Source organism: Wyeomyia smithii, chromosome 2 (assembly GCF_029784165.1).
Source record: "Wyeomyia smithii strain HCP4-BCI-WySm-NY-G18 chromosome 2, ASM2978416v1, whole genome shotgun sequence".
Lineage (NCBI taxonomy): Eukaryota > Metazoa > Arthropoda > Insecta > Diptera > Culicidae > Wyeomyia > Wyeomyia smithii.
In genome coordinates, this window is record NC_073695.1 from 77,135,454 (window position 1) to 77,158,532 (window position 23,079).

Here is a 23,079-nt window from a genome sequence, read left to right on the forward strand (position 1 = left end):
GTTTCAGCGAGTGTTTCACGAAAGAATCGTGAACGATTGCACTCGAGCGATCGCAACGATTCTTCCAAATGTTGCTTGCGCTTGTAAGTAGAATTGGGCTACTCCACGTCGTGCTTTTACCATGATATACCACGGTGATTCTTGGTGATTTCAAATATTACATGCTAATGCACCATGCTACAATTTCCGTAAACATTGATGATATCCACGGTGGTCCCACAGACCTAGGGTGGTTAACCGGTAAAACCGATATTTTTTCCAATGCCGAAATACCGGTATTGGAGAGGCGAAATAACCGGTATTTACGGTATTTTTCTTTAAATTAAAAAAAAACTTGTCACAATATTCATAAATCATTATAAGGCTAACGAATGCTACCCACTCAGGTAGGTACCTATTTATCAATTTTTGTTATCTTTTGGCTTATTCTGCATGATTTTTTTTTGTTACAAAATACACAGAGTCTGCAGACAGAATCAATGTGTTTGCTCAGCGACTGTACGTGTTTTCATTTTCAGCCTTCCCTGGAAATCAATTTTTGAAATATATTCAACAACACTCGAAAGAATATCGTTTATATTAGGCGATATTATGTCTGTAGTATTTTTTTTTTGGACAAACAACATGTTTTTGACAGCATATCGTGCTTGTTGAAGAAGCACCAAGAATTTCTCGTAATGCGTCAAAGTCAGAATTAACTCTATATCCTCAAAAACCAAATACAATAACACTTTCGTTATCATAATGAATGGTTTTGTCTTATTTAACTCTGTTTAAATCAAATCTATAATATGGATCTTACTTTCAAAATAATATGGAAGCCCTTACAAAGGTTCACTAATTGGCAAACAAAAGAAAATATGTTGAACAAAATAATTAACAAGTTCCAGCAAAAAATCGTAACAATCAACAATTCCATTTTTGTTTTTTGCTTGACTTTTTTTTTCATCTGCCTACAACCACATTCGCTGTATTACGAAGACAGCTAATTTACGTTTATTATGGTAAAGCTTTATATAATAATATATCATCTAACAATTTTGAAATGAAAAAAAAAATTCTGAATGAATCTTAGTAAATAAACCAAACATTCACAAGCATTCGCAGGCTCTTACTCTTCTATGAATATGTATATTTGGGAATTTACTCTTTAGTGAATATCGAAGATAAAATTAATAAAATATCCGTTGTAAAATTCTACAATTCTTGTTGAGTAATTTATGGTAATCATTTATGAGATAAACTTTCAATCACCAACAACAGCAGCATTGCAGTTTTTCCTCGATTGCACACGAATAGAAATGTACGAACAAAAGTGTATCACTGCAGTACGAATAGTACCGCTGCAGTACGAATACTAGCGCTGCAGTACGAATAGTGGAGTACCGCTGCAACCATAGATGACGAGAGACCTGCGGTTTTTCACTCCACTGCACAGTGGTCTAAACTCGAAAAATCGTGATCGTTTTAGATTTGACTGTGAAATATTGATTTTATGTACCCAGTGTCTTCAGCAAGTTTATTCCATATAACAAGGCCTTTCTTTTGGCGTTTTCGGTTTTTTGATCAATCCACCTAGTAGTTAGATAAATTTTTTTTTTTAATTTTCAAAATACCCGAATGCTTTCTTCAGCAAAGTTGTAGGAAAATCTATAAAAAAAAGAATTGCTGAACACTGTAATCTTCTATCTGTACATCCGATATGACGAAATAGAGTTTTACGAGGAACAGTCCTCAAAATTAGTTGTTTGTCCATAACTTTTTCTGTTTTCGTCGAAAAAGTTCAAGATGTTCTAAGATTTTATTCATTTTGCTAAACCTCGCATTTTTGTAGAATATATTGGTTTGATGTTTTCATTTGTTCTAAAGATATTTCTATTTTTTTGCTGAAAATAGCCATATTTTGAGTCCATATTTCTTCGAAAGTTGCAGATAGTAGCAAACCAGACTGTTTGCATTTGAAAGTTTGTCAAAATAACTGCACCACTTATAAGAGTTCAACTGTTTCCAGTTGTATCCAACCGAGTACTGAATGAAAAGAAAACACCCCTCAAAATGAGTTTTTTGTCCATAACTTTTTCTGTAATTGTCGAAACAATTCAAGATGTTCTAAGATTTCGTTAATTCTGCTAAACCTCGCATTTTTGTAGAATATATTGGGTTGATATTTTCATTTGTTGTAAAGATATTTCTAGTTTTTTGCTGAAAATAGCCATATTTTGAGTCCATATTTCTCAGAAGGTTGCAGATAGTAGCAAACCAGACTATATGCATTTGAAGGTTTGTCGAAAGAATTGCATTACTCAAACGAGTTTCACTGTTTCTAATTGTATCCAACCGAGTACAGAATGAAAGGAAAACACCCCTCGTAACAGTCAGATTCAACAGTTATGACGTATAAAGTTGAAGTATTTAGTAAAAAAAAACTATTTTATACTTTATGTTTTCAGTTTTCAATGATTTACTCTACGTCAGATGCTTCCGATGATTCCAAATCTTCTTCTGTTTTGATCAAATCTAACAAATATAAAGCATCAATTGATAAACTTCGCTCAGTTTTACAAATGATGCTACGTTTGCTAGAAATAAGTGGATCCGATAGCTCCAGCAAGCGGTGAAGAACATCGTTGTTTGTAGCCACCCGCGAAATTTTACGGGAATGATGTTCACGTGTTTCCCGTATAATTTTGTTCAATGCTGTCCTATCGGAACCAGAAAGTGGTCAGCAATCTATGCACCGTGAATCAGTATTTTGTGTACTGACGCAGGTAGATAGTACCATAAATATATATTTATGGAATTTTTCAGTGTTCAACTCTCTACCAGAGGCAATAGCTTGAAGGATGGCTCCACAACGCTTCAGTACATTTATATCAAGTCCTGTGGAAAAAATACCGGATTGTAAATGCAAGCAAATAATCTGCAATCTCCGGATAAATATGGACTCAAAATATAGCTATTTTCAGCAAAAAACTAGAAATATCTTTACAACAAATGAAAATATCAAACCAATATATTCTTCAAAAAATGCGAGGTTTAGCAAAATGAACGAAATCTTAGAACATCTTGAATTGTTTCGACGATTACAGAAAAGGTTATGGACAAAAAACTCATTTTGAGGGGTGTTTTCTTTTCATTCAGTACTCGGTTGGATACAACTGGAAACAGTTGAACTCTTATAAGTAATGCAGTTCTTTTGACAAACTTTCAAATGCATACAGTCTGGTTTGCTACTATCTGCAACTTTCGAAGAAATATGGACTCAAAATATGGCTATTTTCAGCAAAAAAACTAGGAAAAATCTTTAGAACAAATGAAAATATCAAACCAATCTATTCTACAAAAATGCGAGGTTTAGCAAAATGAACAAAATCATCTTGAACTTTTTCGACGATTACAGAAAAAGTTATGGACAAAAAACTAATTTTGAGGACTGTTCCTCGTAAAACTCTATTTCGTCATATCAGACGTACAGATAGAAGATTACAGTGTTCAGCAATTCTTTTTCTTATTGATTTTCCTACAACTTTGCTGAAGAAAGCAATCGGGTATTTTGAAAATTAGAAAAAATTATTTTTTTCATCTAACTACTAGGGGGATTGATCAAAAAACCGAAAACGCCAAAAGAAAGGCCTTGTTATATGGAATAAACTTGCTGAAGACACTGGGTACATACAATCAATATTTCATAGTCAAATCTGAAACGATCACGATTTTTCGAGCTTAGACCACTGTGCTCTGGTACTGTTGCTTTTACCAGCATATTTTCTTTCAAGACATCAGTTTTTATTAGGTTTTGGAAGCAAATTTAGAAATTGTTCAAGGAGTGGGATTGTTTCAAACTTTTCGGAAAACTATGCTCATGGACAAGCTTAGGAAAATGACTGGAGAGCGACACTATACTGACGACTTTTCTCTCTTTTCACTCTAACAGCCTCATGCATGAGCTATTCATGAGAGCTCATATACAGTTACTGCATACACAAGGCAACGAAACTGTCTTGTGTTGCGTACGACAGCTCATTCTAGCGCATGTATTTTGTTCGCTCGGTCATGACAGTCTAGTTTGCTCATTTTTTTCTACTGTTAGGAATCCATCCGCAATTGATTTGGTATTAACAAATCAAAGTCATTCATGCAGTGATTTGTTAACTCATGCAGATTTTGATTCTGATCATCTTCCTATAACTTTTCCCATATCCCGTGAAACTATTTTAAATTCCACTAGGTCTGTGCATAATTATCACAAGGCCAATTGGGATCGATATCGTACCACGATCTTGAATTGTGATATTGTTCTACAAAACATTGCTGATATTGACGGAGCATTGGATGATTTGTGCAGTTTAATTCTCGATGCCCGGAATTTATCAGTTCCTAAGGCTAGAGTAAAATTAAATACACCAATCATTGACAATGAGCTTCAACTTCTTATACGTTTGAAGAACATACGGAGACGTCAATATCAAAGAACTCGTGAACCTGCTTTGAAAGTTATTTTTGAAGATTTACAAACGAAAATCAAACATAGATTCACTTTCTTGCGAAATGAAAATTTCATGAGAGAAGTTGAATAACTAAAACCATATTCCAAACCTTTCTGGAAGCTTTCGAAGGTTCTTGAGAAACCAGTCCTCAAAGATGGTGACCACATATTTCTTACGAATAAACAAAAAGCTCTAAAACTTGCTCAGCAGTTCGAGAGTGTTCATATTTTCAATTTGAACGTAATGAGTCCTATTGAAAATGAAATATCACAAAAGTATGATCAGTTCACCACTCAAGAAATTCCTGAAGAGGAAACAAACTTGAATTAAAAACGAACTATTATCAAGAACTTTAAAAACATGAAAGCACCAGGAGATGATGGGATTTTTTATATCCTCCTCAAAAGACTTCCCGAAAGCTCTTCAAATTTCTTGATGAGAATTTTTAACAGATGCTTTGAATTAGCATATTTTCCCTCAAAATGGAATTCAAAATGTCACTCCAATTTTAAAACCTGAACAAAATCCAGCTTAAGCATCAAGTCCAATTAGTTTACTCTCTTCTATAAGCAAACTTTTTGAAAGAATGATTCTTAATAGAATGATGACACACATCAATGAAAATTCAATTTTTGCAAATGAGCAGTTTGGATTTCGCCATGGGCACTCGACTACTCATCAGTTACTTATAGTAACTAATATGATTCATACTAATAAATCTGAAGGTTATTCCACTGGAACTGCTCTCCTAGACATAGAAAAAGCATTCGACAGTGTTTGGCATAAAGGTTTGATAGCTAGCAAAGCAAAGCTACATTCCGATTCGGAACTTGACCTTCTGTTTTTATTATACACAGACTTCGCAGCCAACTGTTTAGTGTACAGGACAATTGCGGGGCAAGCGCTACGATCCTACTGACACCGACAGTTTCTCCCGAGACTCGAACCTATGACGACTGTCTTGTTAGACCAGCGTCGTACCTCGAGACCAATTGGGAGATAGGTTTCATAGCTAAAATGTCCAATTTCCGCTTTCCTCTTTACATCACAAAAATGAACCAAAGTTACTTGACTGACTGCACTCTTCAGGTTAACTATTTGAATAGTAAATCTGATAGATTGCCTGTTAGACCTGGTGTACCTCAAGGAAGTATCTTAGGCCCAGTCCTTTATAATGTCTTTACTTCTGATCTTCCTGATTTACCACCAGGATGTGAGAAATCTCTTTTTTGTGATGATACAAGCATTTCCGTACAAGTAAAAAGCCTTCCTGTCATATACAGTAGGCTGCAAAAAAGTCTAGATATATTTTCTTCATATTTGCAGAAATGGAAGATTTTTCCTAATGTATCAAAAACACAATTAATTATTCTTTCCCATAAACCAAGAGTTTCTTTTCTCAAACCCACCAATAATCATGTTGTTATGATGAACGGTGCAATGTTAAATTGGTCTGACCAAGTTAAATATTTAGGGCTGATTTATGATAAAAATCTTACCTTCAAAGAGCATATGAGCAATTCTCGCTGAAACCGTCCCACTGGTGACATGAGGTCTTTCAAAAAGGATATTTTTATGTCTAAATGATTGAAAGTAGCGAAAAAATGAGAAAACCACTTTGGTTAGTTCATATTGATGGACCCCTCGGGCACAAATCGGTTAAACGGTTTTAAAAGAAATGATTTTTGAGCAATTCTTGACCTTTTTATTGATTCATTTCTCTTAAATTTGTCATTGAACCCCCTGCAACCAACACATCGTTTCCAAGAGAAAAGAAAGAGCTTTCATTTGAAGTAGAAAAAAATTGGCCGCCATCTTGGATTTCATCAGAAAAACGTGTTTTTGAGCAAGTTCGCAACCACCGAGTTTGAATTTGACATCACCATTGGAAAGCTGAGAAAAAAATGCTCTAAGATACATTCAAAATATTAGGTGAGCATTGAGGTTATCGTGTCATTCTGGTCACTTTTCATAATCGAGCTTCAACGTTTGTGGTCCCCGTGGCTCTGTGGTTAGCGATGTCGGTCGACTAGCTCTCCCACACGGTTGTGATATCGGGTTCGATTCCCGATCGAGTCGAGGACCTTTTCGAGCTGGAAATTTTCTCAACTCAGCACTGGGGCACGGTGTATCGTTGTACTTATCCTACACATACAAAATGTGCCAAAAACAATATCGATAACAAATTCTCTTAACCAATCTAGTTGATCGAGACCGCTAATAGCCCCAAGGCTAAGCGTGCGATATTGTTGTATGTAACCGTTTGTGGCAGAACACACAATAAAAATTCTGAATAAATTTTAGTAAATAATTAATTCATCACAAAGCATCCATCCCCTATTAAAAAAAAAGATGTCGGAAGATTATAAGCTGCCATTTGCGACAGCTTGGAAGAACCAACATTCATAACGAGATGAAAAACAACATGCTGTCGTCAGTTGCTGTCCAAGTAACTTCACTCAAAATAAATTTTCCGTCGGTCTAATTCCGCCACTGTTGTTGTGCCACTGCCAATCACCGAGGCGACTCCACCCAGGACCCTAACTCACGATCCGTTTTTCGCCTCAGGAAATCTTCCAGACCAGTTGGGTTGGTTGTGAGTGGATCACGCCATCTCACAACCATTGACACCTGTGTTGGCGTTGGGATTTGAACCCAGGCGGAGACGTTACCAACCACGCTAGGCCCTCGCCAGTTCCATAGTTTTTTGTTAGCTTTTTGATCCTATGAAGCACAACATTTCTCTCCCCGCGTTCTTCCAACTACATCCTGAAGGTATAGCGAAGATTCCATTCGGAAAATCAGGTACACAAACTTTCATAACCAATAGTTTGTATTCCTTCTCCTCTTTTTGCTTCACTCCCACGCTACTGAGATACAGTGAAGAGAATCATGCCACAGATACGGCTCGAATTTTAAAACCCTGTATACAGAAACTCAATTCAACTGATACCGTATTCGGGAGGCTCACTAAAAACAAATTCACTGAACTTACTTTCTCTTCCCATACTCGAGAACCCGTAGAAGATGATCGTCTGTAAGATCGCGTTCCTCTCTTTTCCATTCGCTCTGGAGGTCGACATCTCGCAATTTCATTTTTTTTATATGAAGGCATCAGTTTGCTCTCGGAGTAATTGATAACCCTAAGCGCTATGTTATCTGCTGGGGAATTCCCGGTTCGACATTACGCGCTTAAAATTACCGGCGGAATCTCATTTCCAGTGTAAGCTTCAAACCGAATAGACGTTTTTTTGTGGAGGTGCGATTACAACTACAATGGGTCGATCACTTATGTTGGCAGTTTTTTGGTAATACCTACTGAAATGTCATCATGTATTTTCTATATTTATCAAAACTTTTCATTTCAGGCTCCTGGTAGCTGGGACACTCGTTTCAGCCGAAATATTAATACAATGTTCGGAAGATTTGAGTTGTCGTTTATTGGGACGTGATTCTAACGCTATGGCACGTAAATTGTACCAGCAAAGCAATGTTCGAAATGTGGATCTGCATGGAAATTTGTTGGATACTTTCGATACCAATATTCTCGGGAGTTTGCGCTACCTGCAATCATTGAACATATCGTTCAATTTGCTGCAGGATATTGCGTTGCACAATTTGCAGTTGGAAACCATTGATATTACTTACAATAATATATCCACAGTGTATGTTGCAGCTTCCGTGAAAAATTTGTATGCCAAACGAAATCAGTTGCATAGGATTCAAGTTGCTCCCGGAAGCCATATGACGAATCTAGTGCTATCGATGAACAAATTGGAAAATTTGGACAAATTAGGTTCAATGCAATCACTGGCTTTTCTCGATCTATCCTGCAATTTGATCATGCATGTAAATTTTGACGATATTAATACGTTGACATCGTTGGAAAGTTTGAATTTAGCCAATAATCGCATTACCCGATTGTCTGGGCAGCTGAGCAATCGGAAACTCAAACACATCGATTTGTCTAACAATTGGTTAGTAGCAATTGACACGGGTTTCCAAAATGTCGTTGCGTTAGAGACGTTGTTGCTACAAAAGAATCGAATTGCCTTTATTGAAACAACACTCAGCCCTTCAGTAAAGTATGTTGGTTTGTCTGGAAATGACTGGGATTGCAAAAAACTAAGCAATTTTCTAAGTGGAAAGCGATTTGAACATGATCAAGATCATGAACCGTGCTCGTTTGAAGCTAGAATGAAAGTGTGCTGTACATCATTGCATCCGCTGATGGCTGCTCGGCTCATAAAGTATCATCGAGATGAGTTTTTGGCGCTTAAAAAATCATCAATCTTGCGGAACTCTAGCACCACCGATTGCAGTACTAACAAACCTGGGCCCTGTGATGGCGATGATGAACTGGTGTACAATGTGGCTAATGGAGCACTTTATAACTCTCAGGCTATCGTACTATCTGAGAAAGAGCGTCTGGAGCAAAAAGTTACTAACAAAGATCATGATTTGAAAACCGCTCAGAGCGTGCTCAACCGCATTCGGATGCAATTTGACAAGGATAACAAAGAACTAAATGATTTGACAGACTTCATCGCCAACGAATATTTCACTAAACAACTCAGTGGAGAAACGGATCCGTTAAGGCAATTAATTAGCCTATTCGAGAAGTACGAAACCAAAAACACTGCCTTGATGGACGAGATTAAAAAAGAGGAAGAGGAGAACAAGCGTAATCTGCAAGAATTGTCAGTTGTTGAGGGTGAATTGGAGGAGCTGCAACAAAAGAAAAACAATTTACTAAATACGATTGGCAAACATAACAAGACCATCACAAACTATAACGAACAAATTGACCGTTTGATGGCAAAGATAAACGGTTGAGCTTGGAATGGTGAATTCACATTTTGTCAGTTTTCCACCAACGGATGAAATTTCAATAAATAATATAAAATGTCTTTAACAGTGGAGTATTAATTTGAAAAAAGAACAATCAGAAAATTTACCAAATTAAAGCCAAGTCACAAACGGTTAAGATTTTTTAGCACGTCTAGTCCGTCTAATGGCTACAATGATCTCAATGAGTTACGTACCTAATCGTAAACCGGTCTCTTTTTTTATCAATCAGTCACAGGTCGTGACGTGGCCATCGTCATTCATATGAGTCATCTTTTATCTACTCAGTCGATGGTTGCAACTTGCCGGTCCCCTGTTCGCGAAACAGTTTATGCAGTTCGTGGTTCATTTTCCTTGTTAACTAGAGTCATATTAGTAACTCGGATTTATTGATTAGTGATGGGATGAGTATGGGTAAATCTGAGTAGTAGCCTTGGAAGCTACCGAAAGTTCCTCTTGACGTCCATGATGAGACGATAAGGTTTCGTCAGCATCTTGGAGTATAGTTTCCGGACCCGTGAATTTCCCACCGTATTCTACCGTTCGTCACGATTTGGAGCCTTTTTCACTCTGTACGGATGCACTCCCACCCGGTTCTTGGATTTTTGAACAAAAGACTTGAACAGCTTCAACTTTCTGACCACATCCAAGCACAACATGCTTGTGATCCTGATGTGATGCTCAGAGTTATTTAACACTTGCGTACCTGACCCTTCCTGAGCCGAAAAAATGGAAACCCTTTTACCTGCCATTCCGCAATATCTCAACCGAATTTAATTCAACCATTTTTAAAGGACCGCAAATTGATCATAGTTTTTTTTAAACAGTAAGGATGTTCGACCAAGCGTCAAGAAAAGCCAGCAATTGCTTAGTTTAAATAAAAAGGGACTAAGGACAATTACCGGACTGTTTACAGGACACTGTCCAAGTAAGCATCACCTGAAACAAATTGGTCAATCAGATGACGAAATTTGTCGTCTCTGCGGGTTCGAATGTAAAACCGCAGAACATTTGCTCTGCCACTGCAGTGCACTAATACAGCGCAGAATAAGAGCCTTTGGAAAAGGAACTTTGGAGCCTTTTGAGGTCTGGTCTGCGAATCCTAATGAGGTAATACATTTCATACGAAATTCAGTGCCTAATTGGGAGAAAGGGTGCGATATGACAACGACGATCACTTCCATCAATAGTGATATGTCTGCCACGAGTACCTAGACTAAAGAAGAGGTATTAAGAGGTAAATCTTACGAAAAAAAAGGATGTTCGAAATCATTCGTAGTTCCGGATTTATTGAACGGCCCACGGCACTCTTCCAGGGACACAGGCTAGATTAAAAATGATTCCAAAACCTTGCTTGCGGCATATCAAACTTTTAGTTTTTGTAAAACAAGACCATTGATGACCACTTGAAACATATTTGACTACCTGGACCTAAGGGTTTCGGAACTAATGTGAATAAAATTAATTCCACCGGAGATGTACAAGTGACCAACTACCGATTTTCAACAGTGTTGTTTCGCAAAAAGTTGAAGTTTAATATGTCCCAAGCAAGGTTTCGTTACCACTTTTAATCTAGCCTGTGTCCCTGGAAGGGTACTTATCCCACGGTTACCTTAAATAAATCCGGAACTACGAGAAATTTCGAAATGTTCCTTACTGTTCCAATGAATGTGATAAATTTCTGATCTTTTAAAAAAGGTTGGATCAAATTCGGTTTAGATCTTTTATTTCTTTTGCTCTGGAGGGTTCAAGTACGCAAATGTTTGTCACACGACTCACGGTTGACTGCATGATTCCGAGTTGTATTCCGATGTCCCGGTGAGAGCGCTGACGATTTTACAGGTGCATGCGCAAAACCAATTCGCGTCGTTGCTTTTCGGGTAACGCCAATTTCCGGAAAACTGACAGCGATAAAGATACAGCTTAAACAGTACACTCCAAACTACTTCTACCCAACTTTTCAAGACAAAATACCCAATGGATAATTACTGACATCTTTTGTTCGTGAAAACGCTTTTCATAGCTCATAATATCCGGAGTTCAAATCAAGATATCATGAGTCATAGGTCATGATTCTGTCAGAATACACGACGGTCACGAAAACTAGCAATGATTTTTACTCGTACACATTGGTAAACGAGAACAAATGAAAACAATATGAATCTGCCATACCATTTCTAATTACAAAAACAATAGGTACTATTCACAATCGTAAAAATACCAGATTACCGGCCACATCACGTCCTAGGTCCTTTCTCCGCCAAACACAATGTTTTACAAACTACACTCCTCGTTATTAGGATAGGTCAAACAGAGTACAGGATATACATTTGTTTTATCAAATACTGGCGAGATTTCCACCCTGGCTTTCCTCTAATCGCTTTCGGTGCCGTGTCGTGCGCTTCTTCGCCCAGTGGCACGATTGCGCTGTATATTAATGAAAAAATCAATAAAAATGAAATTAAACCTTGCGGGAGTTCTTTCCATCCGTTCCAGGTCATCGAAGTCTGTCCGTCCATAGAGAGCCACTTAACTCAGACGGACTGTCATCAGGATACTATACATGGCCGTGCTATATAGTTTCTACCGTGCGGGTGCTCAAGTGGGAGGGAAGAGCTTGAAAGTAGATATACTGCTTGCACACTTTTACACGCGGGTGTAACAATAAAGGAGAATCCTAGCGTCGCTGGCTCCGGCACTGTTTTTTGCTTTGGTGCAGGGTACTAGCGGTATGATTACCAAGTCAGTTTTGCCTCGAGTGGAATTGGAATATAAGAAACGAGAATGAATGGTTTTGTAGCAATTTGCAAAATTGTTCTTTGTTTGCTGGGAGTTTATGTTTACGTGTGTGGCTGTCCCGGGGTACATGTCACTTTACAACAGCATAACAAAAACAGGTTCAGCTCCATACCCAATGACCTGGATTGCAGTTCAACAGTTTTTTTTTGGGATTGGATATATAGCTGCTATAGGAAATTTAAACTAGGCTATCTTAATTTATTTCGGTATAATTTTCAATCGATTTGATGAGGTCGGTAAAAGATGGCACCGAACAACATCAATATTATGCGAAATTTGCGATATTCACTTTCATTTAGGTTTGAACTTGGAGAAAAATGTTGTGAATTGTGAAAATTGTGTGGGAGTTAAAAGAACCCAATAATTAAATTAGGGCTAAGGCTTTCCGTGAAATTTAACTTGCTCTTCCTTTACAGTTTTGATAAAAGCTATCAATTTCTATTACACCTCTCGAGGAATTTTAGACACTGTGAAAGCCTTATGTAAAAATAAATATCCAACTAAAAGTCTGGCGACTCCAGCGCCTTATTTATGACACACGGGAGGGACACTTTGGCGTACTTTAGCTGGGAACTAAAGCCAATTCATAAAATTTCATCTTGTCCGATTATCCAACTGGAAAGGTCTAAAACAGTCGGCACCAACAACGGCAGCACGAAGCTTTCAAAGCTCATTATACTATCATTATCATTTATTTTGCTGAACAAGGCCCAGCTGACATACAACTGCGTCTGTGAGTTCGCAAGGAAAAACAAATAATTATATGTTTTATCACAAGACCTCGATTAGAGATTGTGATGTTTTAAGAAATGTATGATGATTAATGAATATTATGCAGTGCAAAACAATCGTTGTTTTCGGGCTTTGATCTCACTAGATACCCCCGGGGCGTTTGCTCGAAGTTTCAATGAAGACTGAATAATTGAGAACGCTTCAACATAAGCCAAAAACTCTGTGGGCTAATGGTTACATTATTCTACCAGGAACAATCATGAGATTACATTATGAAAACTGAAGTTATAAAGCTTAAAGATATACAATTATATTGTATATAACCCTCTAATGCCCAGTGCCGCATTTAAACGGTCTTCAGTAAAACCTCTAAGAAGCTTCAATCAATACTTAAAAAAATGCTTATTAAGTTTCATAGTGATTTTTTGAAGTCCGTCTGAAAATTAACTTGGGCACTAGAGGGTCAATTTTGATCGAAAAGTAGTAGAGTACGAGCGCAGTTACGTTGCTGCCCTTTTTCTAAATTTGCTACACGTGAAATGTCGAACCTTAATCAATTAATAATCATTCTAGGATGAAACGTTTCGAAACAGCTGATCTTTGAGTTAAATTTCAAACAAAAAAGCACTTTACAACTGACACAACAAACATAAGAGCCTTATCAATATCAGGAATTATTTCAGTTAACTCACCAGTGTTACAGGTCCAAAGTTCGATCTCACGTATGGGAATAAAAGTGGCCTGTTTTTTCGGGAAAACATTATTTTAGTGGAATAACCCGAAAAGCCTTATATGTATGTCAACAATTCAAAACAAGTTCAGCTGTGAAATGTTACGATTTTGAAGTTTAGTTCCAAGTTTAGTAGTCATGTCGTCTGTGCTAGGAATACTCGCATGTGGTTGGTTCATTGTTCGCTTAGATTTGTCCTTAACACTTTTTATCGATTTTTACCGCTTTGCAATGAAAAAAAAGATGATAACTAGCATATTAGAAAATTGTTCAACATTTTATCTATCCAAAAACATATTGGTTATTGTTAACTATCATTTGATCTGACGCAATATTTGCCACAAAAAAAACTATTTTGTCGTGTCCAACGTACAGATAGTACATCGCAGTATTCAGCAATTGTTTTTCTTTTAAAATTTTCCACAACTTTGCTGAAGGAAGCAACCTGGTGTATTGAAAATTAGAAAAAATATCGAAAAACTAAAAATGCCAGAAGTAAGGCCTTGTTCTATGAAACAATTTTGCTGAAGACATTGACTACATAAAATCAATTTTTCACAGTCAAATCTAGAACAATCACAATTTTTTGTGGAATTTTCAAATAAATCTTTTCACCAATTGTTAATATCTTGAAATATAAGCCTTGGAATGTGTAGGAACTATTTTGTAAGTTATTTCATAAAATGGTGGTTGAAATACGTGCTTTACAAAAAGTATTTCGTCGTTTTTATATCACTTTTTTGTACTTTACGACCTTCAAAAGGGCATTACTGAAAAATGTACCGTACGATGATTTTGAAATTTTGACCAGAGATTCTGGACGTCATAACAAATCGAATGGTGCACTCAGATTCTCTGGTGCATTTTTTTATAATAACGGTCTGTGGAAGCACCGTGCACCAACCATTCCCTGTGCTATTCTCTGCATCAATATCAAAAGAAATTGACAAAGCCTACCCGTCCCAATAGGTCAATTTATGTTTGCTTCCATGAGCCTAGACCAGTTTGATGTCTCGAAGGTAAAGGCTTCTCAAAAAGTTTGATTTTCTTGAACAATTTTTAAACCTGTTTTAAATCTTAATTAAAACTGATGTCTTGAAAGAAAACATGTTGGTAGAAGCAACGCCGCTAGTTTCTCGTCGTCTATCATTGCAGCGGGCACGACTACCATTCGCGTGCAATCAAAACTGTAATGCTGCTACTAATTGTAACTGAATGTTTATCTCATGAATATGGTTACCATAAAAATCATAAATTACTCAACAGGAATTGAACATTTTTGCAACGGTTATAAGTTATATATTATTTTTATTTAATTTAATCTTCGATATTCACTAAATAATCGTGACCGACATAATATCGAACGAGGAAGTTCCTAAGAGTGCTAATTTATTGAAGAATATGAGCCGGCGAGTGCTTGTGAATTTTTTGTCTATTTACGAAGATCTATTTAGAATATATTTTTACATTTCAACATTGTTGAATGTGGTTTGCACATAAAAAAAAACACTGCAAGCACAATATCACCAAGTGTATCTAAAGTTCTTTCGAGTGGTATTAAGTATATTTCTGAAAAAATGAAGGGAAGGCTGAAAATTTAAATACGTGAATCACTGAACAAACGAATTAATTCTATCTGTATTTACAGTGATTACAGTGATTTTTCTTTTCCTTTGTGTACTCATCACTGCGACCAGGGGTGACATTGCGCATTTCGTTTCGAGCAACTCGTACAAAACTAAATGATCGCTGGGGGGCGTTATGTTTCGTATTTCGTATTTTTTTCGACTCTGCGGGTTAGATGAGCCGCAGTACTAATGACAATGACAGCTCCTTTTCAGCTTAAAGCATAACTGGCAGTATGTGACATACTCGAAAATAGGGAAAATCGTTCGAATTGAGCTGCACAATGCCACCCCAGAGCATAGATCTATTGTGATATTGCCCAAGTGTTTTCTGTACTCCGCAATTCATATTATTGGCAATATCACTATTGAAGTAAGCGATACGCTTATCATTCATATCCGTGCTTGTGTGTAAGTTTTATCTTTCCGTTTCAAGCTTACTACGCTACTATACCGAGCCTCTGTCCCTCCTAACAATATCGCCTAATAACAATTCCCTGGAGAGAACTTTCATACGTAACTCACACCAGTTTTGTTATAACAGGGACTTAATTTTGTTAGAAGGAAAGTCAACAGAGGTACTGTAGGATAGAGATTGAAGGAAAGGTACTTGGTGGGAAGCCTTGAGAATAAACCCATGCTAAAGTCCTTTGGTAACCAAATTGCCTGATTCTACTAAGATTCGAACCCACGACCACCCGCTTACCAAGGCGGACTCTGTAACCTTGTGGTTACGGAGCTCCCCAATTACAGTGATTAGTCCTACGTCATGATTTCATACAACCCTAGGGTTGTATACCTTGTAGTATTTTTAATTGATTTTTTTTTATTTTTCCAATGACTGAATAATGTTTTTATAGTTTTTTTTGGCATACAGAATTCTTTCAAGCATCATACATTCATTTTATGAAACTTTGAAACCGACGTAAAATTTCTCATATATAATGTAAAAAAGAATAAAAATTCCCCTTGCTCAAAAAGTACGTATTTTCATGCAAAAATAAAATCAATAAAAATAAAAATAATATACAAGTATTGTTTGTTGTAGCAAAACTGTTGAACAGTTAAGTAAATTCTTCAAAACTTCTGACAGAAGTTAAAGTCGTTAAACGACCATCATCACTACTAAAAAATCATTCCCATGGTACAAACCTTGTTCGCATTGGGTGGTATTTGATCATTCGCTATGAGCGGAGTTGATATCCGATCTCTGGCCATCATCTCTATTCCGGAATGCTCTAATTGATGTAAAACACAAGCACAATTGTCTACGTCATAAAATTACAATTTTGGTTTTGGTAGACGCGTAATTGATTTTCCTAACGAGGGAAATTTGTTGAAAATCAACCGAGTTAAAAAATTGGACAAAATTTAAACATCTGCGGCTGCTTTAGACATAGTTCTACGTCAAAATCGCGTGAAAACGCCACTCCAATATGTTTGTATTATGTGTCCAGCATGGTCACGGACGAATTTCCCATCTGTAAAGAAAGCGTATTCTAGATAAACCTGATTTTGAAATTTGAAGCATTAAAGTACTGAAGAATGGGAAGGATAGAATTCACGTCGTGCCATCCATTCGGATCTTGCTTAAAGTATGGGCTGATGAAGTATTGCCCTCGGACTGGTTTGAGGGTCTTATATGCTCGATCTACAAAAACAGCCTGTTGCCTGGACTGTAGCTAATAATCGTCTATAAAATTCTTTCCGCATTCGGTTCCACAGATTGAGGCCGTTGCAGGAAACCTTAGTTGGTGAATACCAATGCGGTTTTCGAGGGGCACGGTCCACTACGGACAAAATGTTTACCTTGCGTCTAATCCTCGATAACATTTTAGAGGTAAACTTGCAGACTCACTATCTGTTTCAGGGCAGCGTACGACTCAGTTAAGAGAAATGAGTTATTGCAGATAATACTCGAATATGATTTTCCAACAAAACTAATTAGGGGAACTGCTCCATTATTCATCTCAGCCCATGTATTCATCTCATACAACATGAAAACACATTTGAAAACAGGGAAAAAACGCATATTTTCTAACTAAATCAATCTGCTAATCCATGGAAAGGATTCTTCTTAGTTTACTTTAGACTTCTCATGAAGTAGAATCCTTAAAAACTCACTTAAAAGCTCTAAATTTGATATACTTTAATCTTTGAAATGTTTACCTCAAGTTTCCAAAAACTAGCTTGAATTAGCAAAAATATATGAGATGAATTTCTACAATTCCTAAATTTCAACTGCATGTATTCTCATCTGTTTTCACTGTCTTGAAGAAAATCAAAAGTTGCCAAATCAGTTTCTGTTAATACGAAAAAATCATAGGTACTGAAAATGTTGAATTATTCCGACATAATTGACATAAATGGACAGCACTGCAGTGGTTACCTAGGTTACCATATTTGCACGTGAACAACTGCAGCGGACATCTAGGTAACCTACTACGACGGGCTGCGGCTACGTTCATTCAAGATAATGTGATTCATTCATGATTAACAGTGTGGTGAATATGGGGGCGTAGTGAGATGATTGATTGAGCAGTAATTTAAGTTTTGAGATGGATATGGAAGCATTGTGAAAAATGGTTTGTTTTACAAAATTCGGGATAAATCTAGCTAAGTTTACTAAATATACAATGCTGAACAATTCCATAAGAGCACGTAAGCGTATTTTGTTTATTTGTTCAATGATTTTGTGAAAATTTGGTGTTTAATCTGTGCTTTCTTCATTAATATCGGTTTAATGGATGAATAATGGAGCAGTTCCCCTAGATTGATTCGCATGGGAAGGGGCCATACGGACGGGTGGCGGCGTACAGAGAAGTGACATCATCATGACAAAGTGTCACATGCTCCTAGGTTTTGTGGACGATATCTACATCTTTGGTATCAACCGTAGAGCGGTGGAAGAGGCCTTTAGACCTCTCAAGAGGGGAGTTGCGAAAACTGAGCTTATCAAAGAATCTGCCAACACGAAGTACATGGTGGCTGGTAGAGAGCGAAGTAGACCGCCGTTTGCTGTTTCTACTTTTGTAGCATTTGGTACATTGATGATGTGCGGCAATGAGATTATTTAGCTGTGACTCACAGCCTGTGAGATAAAGAGGTAGATAACGGCCGCATAAAGAATCTTTCACTGATCGCGAAACCAGCTTAGATGGGGTTGTCTCCCATTAGCGCATGGAGGTCGTGGTTCATGCGCCGTCACCATTCTCCGTCGTCCGTCTGTACTCAACCGTAGATAGTCCGCAGCACCTTCCGTTCGAAAACTCTAAGGGCGTTAAGATCCTCCGCGAGAAGCGTTGTTGTCCGATTCCCGGTCTTATCAGGGTTTTGTACAGCGTCAACTCCGTGCGTCGTTGCACTCGACTCGATCGAAGTGTCTTCTGAAGTGAAAAGTAGGCACGATTTCCAACCTGGATGCGTCTCTTTGCTGGTGTTATTGTCGGCGGTCACCAATGACCCCAAATACACAAACGCGTCGACCACCTCAAGCTCATCGCAAAGACTTGAGTTGGGAGGCTGTTGTTCTCCTTGGAACCTTTCGCTCGCATGTATTTTGTTTCGACGCCTTTATTCGCAGTCTGATTCGTTTGGCTTGGGCTTTCGGTCGGGCGTAAGTTTCCTCCGCCATCGCAAAGTTACGTGTTATGATGTGAAAGTCATCCGCGAAGCCCAGAAGCTGAACAGACCTTGTGAAAATCGTGCCCCTCGTGTCGATGCCCACCATTCGGATAACACCCTAAAGGGCGATGTTAAACAGCAAATAGAAAAGTCCATTACCTTGTCTTAACCCTCTGTGCGATTCAAAGGGGCTTGAGAGTATCCCCGAAACACGCACGTAGCACATCGCTTGCGCCATGGTGGCCTTGAATAGTCGAGTCAGTTTATCCGGAAATCCGCTGTCGTGCATGATCTGCCATAGCTGTTCTCAATCAACTGTATCATAGGCCGCCGTGAAGTCGATGAAGATGTGATGTGTGGGCACGACAAAGGTGATATACTACGAAAAGGATCTGTGAGAGTATTTTGTAGGCGGCATTGAATGGCGAGATACTGCGATAGTTGCGGCACTCCAGCTTGTCGCCCTTCTTGTAGATGGGGCAGACGACTCCCTCCATCCACTCGTCTGGCAGTTTGGCCTTCTCCCAAATCCTGGAGATGACTCCTTGCAGCGTTCTAGCCACAAAGAACTTCATTAACATGGTGCTGCTGGTGTTTCTAGGTCAGTTCCTGCTACGCTTCTGTTTTCTGTATCGCCATTCAGGTGTCCATCGAAGCACTCCTTCCACCTGTCGACCACCTCGCTGGCATTCATGTTCAGAATCCTCTTGCTGCCCCTCCGCCGTGGGTAGTACCGCTTCGAGCTGTTGCGCGTATTCCTCCGCAGCCGGGGGGTCCTGGAGCTGCTTGATGTTAAGCAGCGGGGTCGCGCAATGTCGCGCGTCGTATACGATCGACAGTTTTGAGCGCAAAGATACCGCAACTAGGTAGTGGTCCAAGACAAAATCCGCACCGCGATTGGGGTGCGTGCCGTCGATAAGACCGGCCGTCGATGAGAACATGGTCAATTTGGTTTGCTGTTCGTTGGTCAGGTGATTTTGATGTGGTTTTGTGGATGTCTTTTCGGGGAAAGATGGTACCTCGCCAGTCCTTGGAAAGCTGCGAAGTTGACGCATCGCTGGCCGTTTGTCGTTTGTCACGGTGTGCAGGCGGGGAGGGCTTTGTATATGTCTTCCCTACCGATCTGAGCGTTCATGTCCCCGATGACGATTTTGATGTCTCTACGCGAGCAGCTATCGTAGAGTTTCTCCAGCTGTGCGTAGAACGCTTCTTTTTCTACATCGGGTCTTCCTTCGGGAGGGCAGTGGACATTGAGAATAGTCTAGTTGTAAAACCGGCCTTTTATTTTCAACAAACACAACCTATCGTTGATCGCCTGCCACTTGATCACACGACCCTGAATCCTACCCAGCACTATAAAGCCGGTACCCACCTCATTAGTTGTGCCGTCGCTTGGGTAGTACTGTGCCCTACGGCCTTTCCGGCAAAGCTCCTAGAGCGCATCGATGTCGAATTGGTGGGGTTCTAGGTGATCCAGCAGAATCCGGTCACCACCCGTGGTGTTTAGCGATCTACAGTTCCATGTATCGAGCTTCCAATCGTTGTCCTTATTTCGTCGTCTAGGTCGCTGCCGATTGATCCGGTCAGTATTCAATTCTTGATTGTTCGTAGTATTTTAATTTCGACATACCGCATACTGCCTTACTAGGGCTGCGGATGCCTAGTCTTGCGACGGGGCTACCGTCTTGGATGTAGCTGACGAGACACCGCATTTCGTTATCCAGCCGTCCGTTCCGGGATCAGACGCTGATTGAGCCGCCCTTAACACGGAGTACAGACGCTCAGACAAGCTGCTCTACGAGGAGGACAGCTTTCCCTTCCCTGTCAGCATACAACCAAGTTCCCACCGGTTCACCGATCTTCCCTTGGTTGCTCGTATCCCAGTTGCCATTACCATTACCAGCTTAGGTCCCGCAGCTTGCAAATCATTAGAAAACTAGCACTCTATAAAACACTGATTCTCCCGGTGACGCAGAGGCTCATCGGTGAGCTCTTGGTGTTTTTGGGCGTAGAATCTTGCGTTCAATCCTTGGCGGCAAACTGGAAATGGTGTTTGGCGCAGACGCATGAACTATGAAGTGGAATCTATAAGCAAACCAAAACCTTGGTGCTACATTCCGATTCTGAGCTCAACCTTTGGTTTATTTATTCACAGACTTCGCAGCCAACTGTTTAGTACACAGAACATTTGCCGGGTTAGCGCTACGATCCTACTGACACTAACAGTTTCTCCCGAGCCGAGACTCGAACCTACGACGACTGGCTTGTTAGGCCAGCATCATACCTCGAGACCATCTGGGTGGAAACTATATTTGGCAGGTATTCCGATAGAGGCCGTCGACTTCGGGGAAGGCACTGTACTTGTTGAATGTGTACTAGGGTGGGAAAAAGTTATTGTCTTTCCAGAACCAAGTTTTTTGGTTCCTTTTGGGGCCCAAACAACCCAAAACTTACTGGAAGTCGATTTGGTTGTCTCCGCTTGGCGAATTGCATTTCGAATTTGTATGAAAATTTATATGGAAAAACCTACTATTTTGCATTTACCTTTCTAGAGAGCTCAATAATGATTTGATGATGCACTACATTATGTAAAAGTATAGTATTTTGGATGCCTAATAATTTTGCAGATAGTACTGAAGAGCTATGATGTCCCTAAGAAGAGCTATAGCTGTTCAAAGTTGAGTATGTCGATTTAAATGCAGAAAATCTTGTTTTCTGCCAACATTACCAATGTACTGGCGCCAGTAGGATTCCTATCAGAAATAACCTGTCGTAACAAGTTTATACACTCAGCTGGATCAAACAAACAAATTCAGGTCAATATTCTAGGCGTAGGTAGAATCTACAACGTGTTTCAGAGGTTAATTCTGATGGAAATCTGACTAACGCCGGTACACTTGCAGTGTTGGCAGAAAAAATTATTTGCAACATAAATTTCGACATACTCAACTTTGAACAGCTCCAGTATTTTTTTGGGACACCCTAGCTTTTTGATGTCTTCGGCCAAGTTGTTAGGCATCAAAAAACCTACCATTTGAAGTCAGGAAACCTATGGTTTGAGCCACTTTGAGCTCTTTAGAACGGAAAATGCAAAAATGTTGGTTTTTCCATACAAATCTCCATATAAATTTGAAATGCAATGCGCCAAGCGGAGACTAATCCAATCGACTTCCGATAAATTTAGGAATGTTTGGGGCTCCAAATAGAACAAAAAAAAAACTTGGTTCTGGTTTTCTGCTAGCAAGTTTCGTTTTTTCCATATAACGATTCTCAACCCTAATGTGTACTGTTGACGAGGATGTCCGCGTAATAGGTGTTAGAGGCACCTGGAGGATAGCAGCCCTAGACCGGGTGACATGGTGACGTATTCTGGATGCAGTACTGGATCGGTAATCGGTCTGCCGTCGCAAAAATAAAAGTAAGTAAGAAAGTAATTTGTAGCATAAATTTCACAACGCAAAATGGATCTATGGGGATTCAGTTACGGAAAATAACACGGTAATCCCGGCAAAATCGATTTTGATGAAAGTGACTAAGCACATAAATTGCTCACTATGAAAACGATATTGTCCATCAATCAAATTAGTACGTGCAAAGGTTCACTCAGTTTCAGCTTAATCAATATCATAGATTAGCTTCAGCTTCAGATTGCGAAAAGCACAATCCGTGCATTTGCATTATCCGTCTACCGTCCGGACAGCCGCATATTGCAGTTGGTGCAAGAACTCGATTGAAGCGCAAACATATCCTCCGATATCAACGGGCATCGCGCGCAGACAATGATGTCCTTGCTGGCGATGCATTATTGATATCGTGTGTAAATAACTGCCAAGAGCTATGTATGTATGTGCAGCATATATATGTGCCCGGCATACAAACGCAGGCTCGTTGGTCGTTCATCTGGTGTGTGAATAAGTAAAGGTATGAAATCAATTTAAAATTGATTTTTCCCGGTGCTCTTCTTTGTTGCACCTGCCACTGCTGCAGCCAGGCTGACCATAAAACTCACTGGCAATCTATTGTTCACGGGAAAGTTCGTCTCGATTTGCCACTTCGAACAGGAAAACACACGCCATTCTTCCGCATGTGAAACGAACACAAAGCTTTCAGTTCCGCGATAGTGCAGAGTGCAGTGCGGTGGCCTGGGTCATTATCATGTTTCGAGTACGAGTACACACTGCAACACACGCAATCTCGATTTCGAACCACAATTCGCATTATGTGCAATACGGCA

General features: G+C 39.1%; 2 protein-coding genes across 12 annotated transcripts in view; both read left to right on the plus strand.

The window, feature by feature from the left end:
- Positions 1 to 23,079, plus strand: part of LOC129725096 (potassium voltage-gated channel subfamily KQT member 1-like) — a 612,086-nt gene that overhangs the window by 296,799 nt on the left and 292,208 nt on the right. The window lies entirely within an intron of this gene.
- On the plus strand, positions 7,644 to 9,402 carry LOC129725100 (leucine-rich repeat and death domain-containing protein 1-like). Its single transcript, XM_055680555.1, has 2 exons — positions 7,644 to 7,795; positions 7,856 to 9,402. The coding sequence occupies exons 1-2, from the start codon at positions 7,764 to 7,766 to the stop codon at positions 9,321 to 9,323; spliced, it is 1,500 nt and encodes a 499-aa protein (XP_055536530.1). The 5' UTR covers positions 7,644 to 7,763; the 3' UTR covers positions 9,324 to 9,402.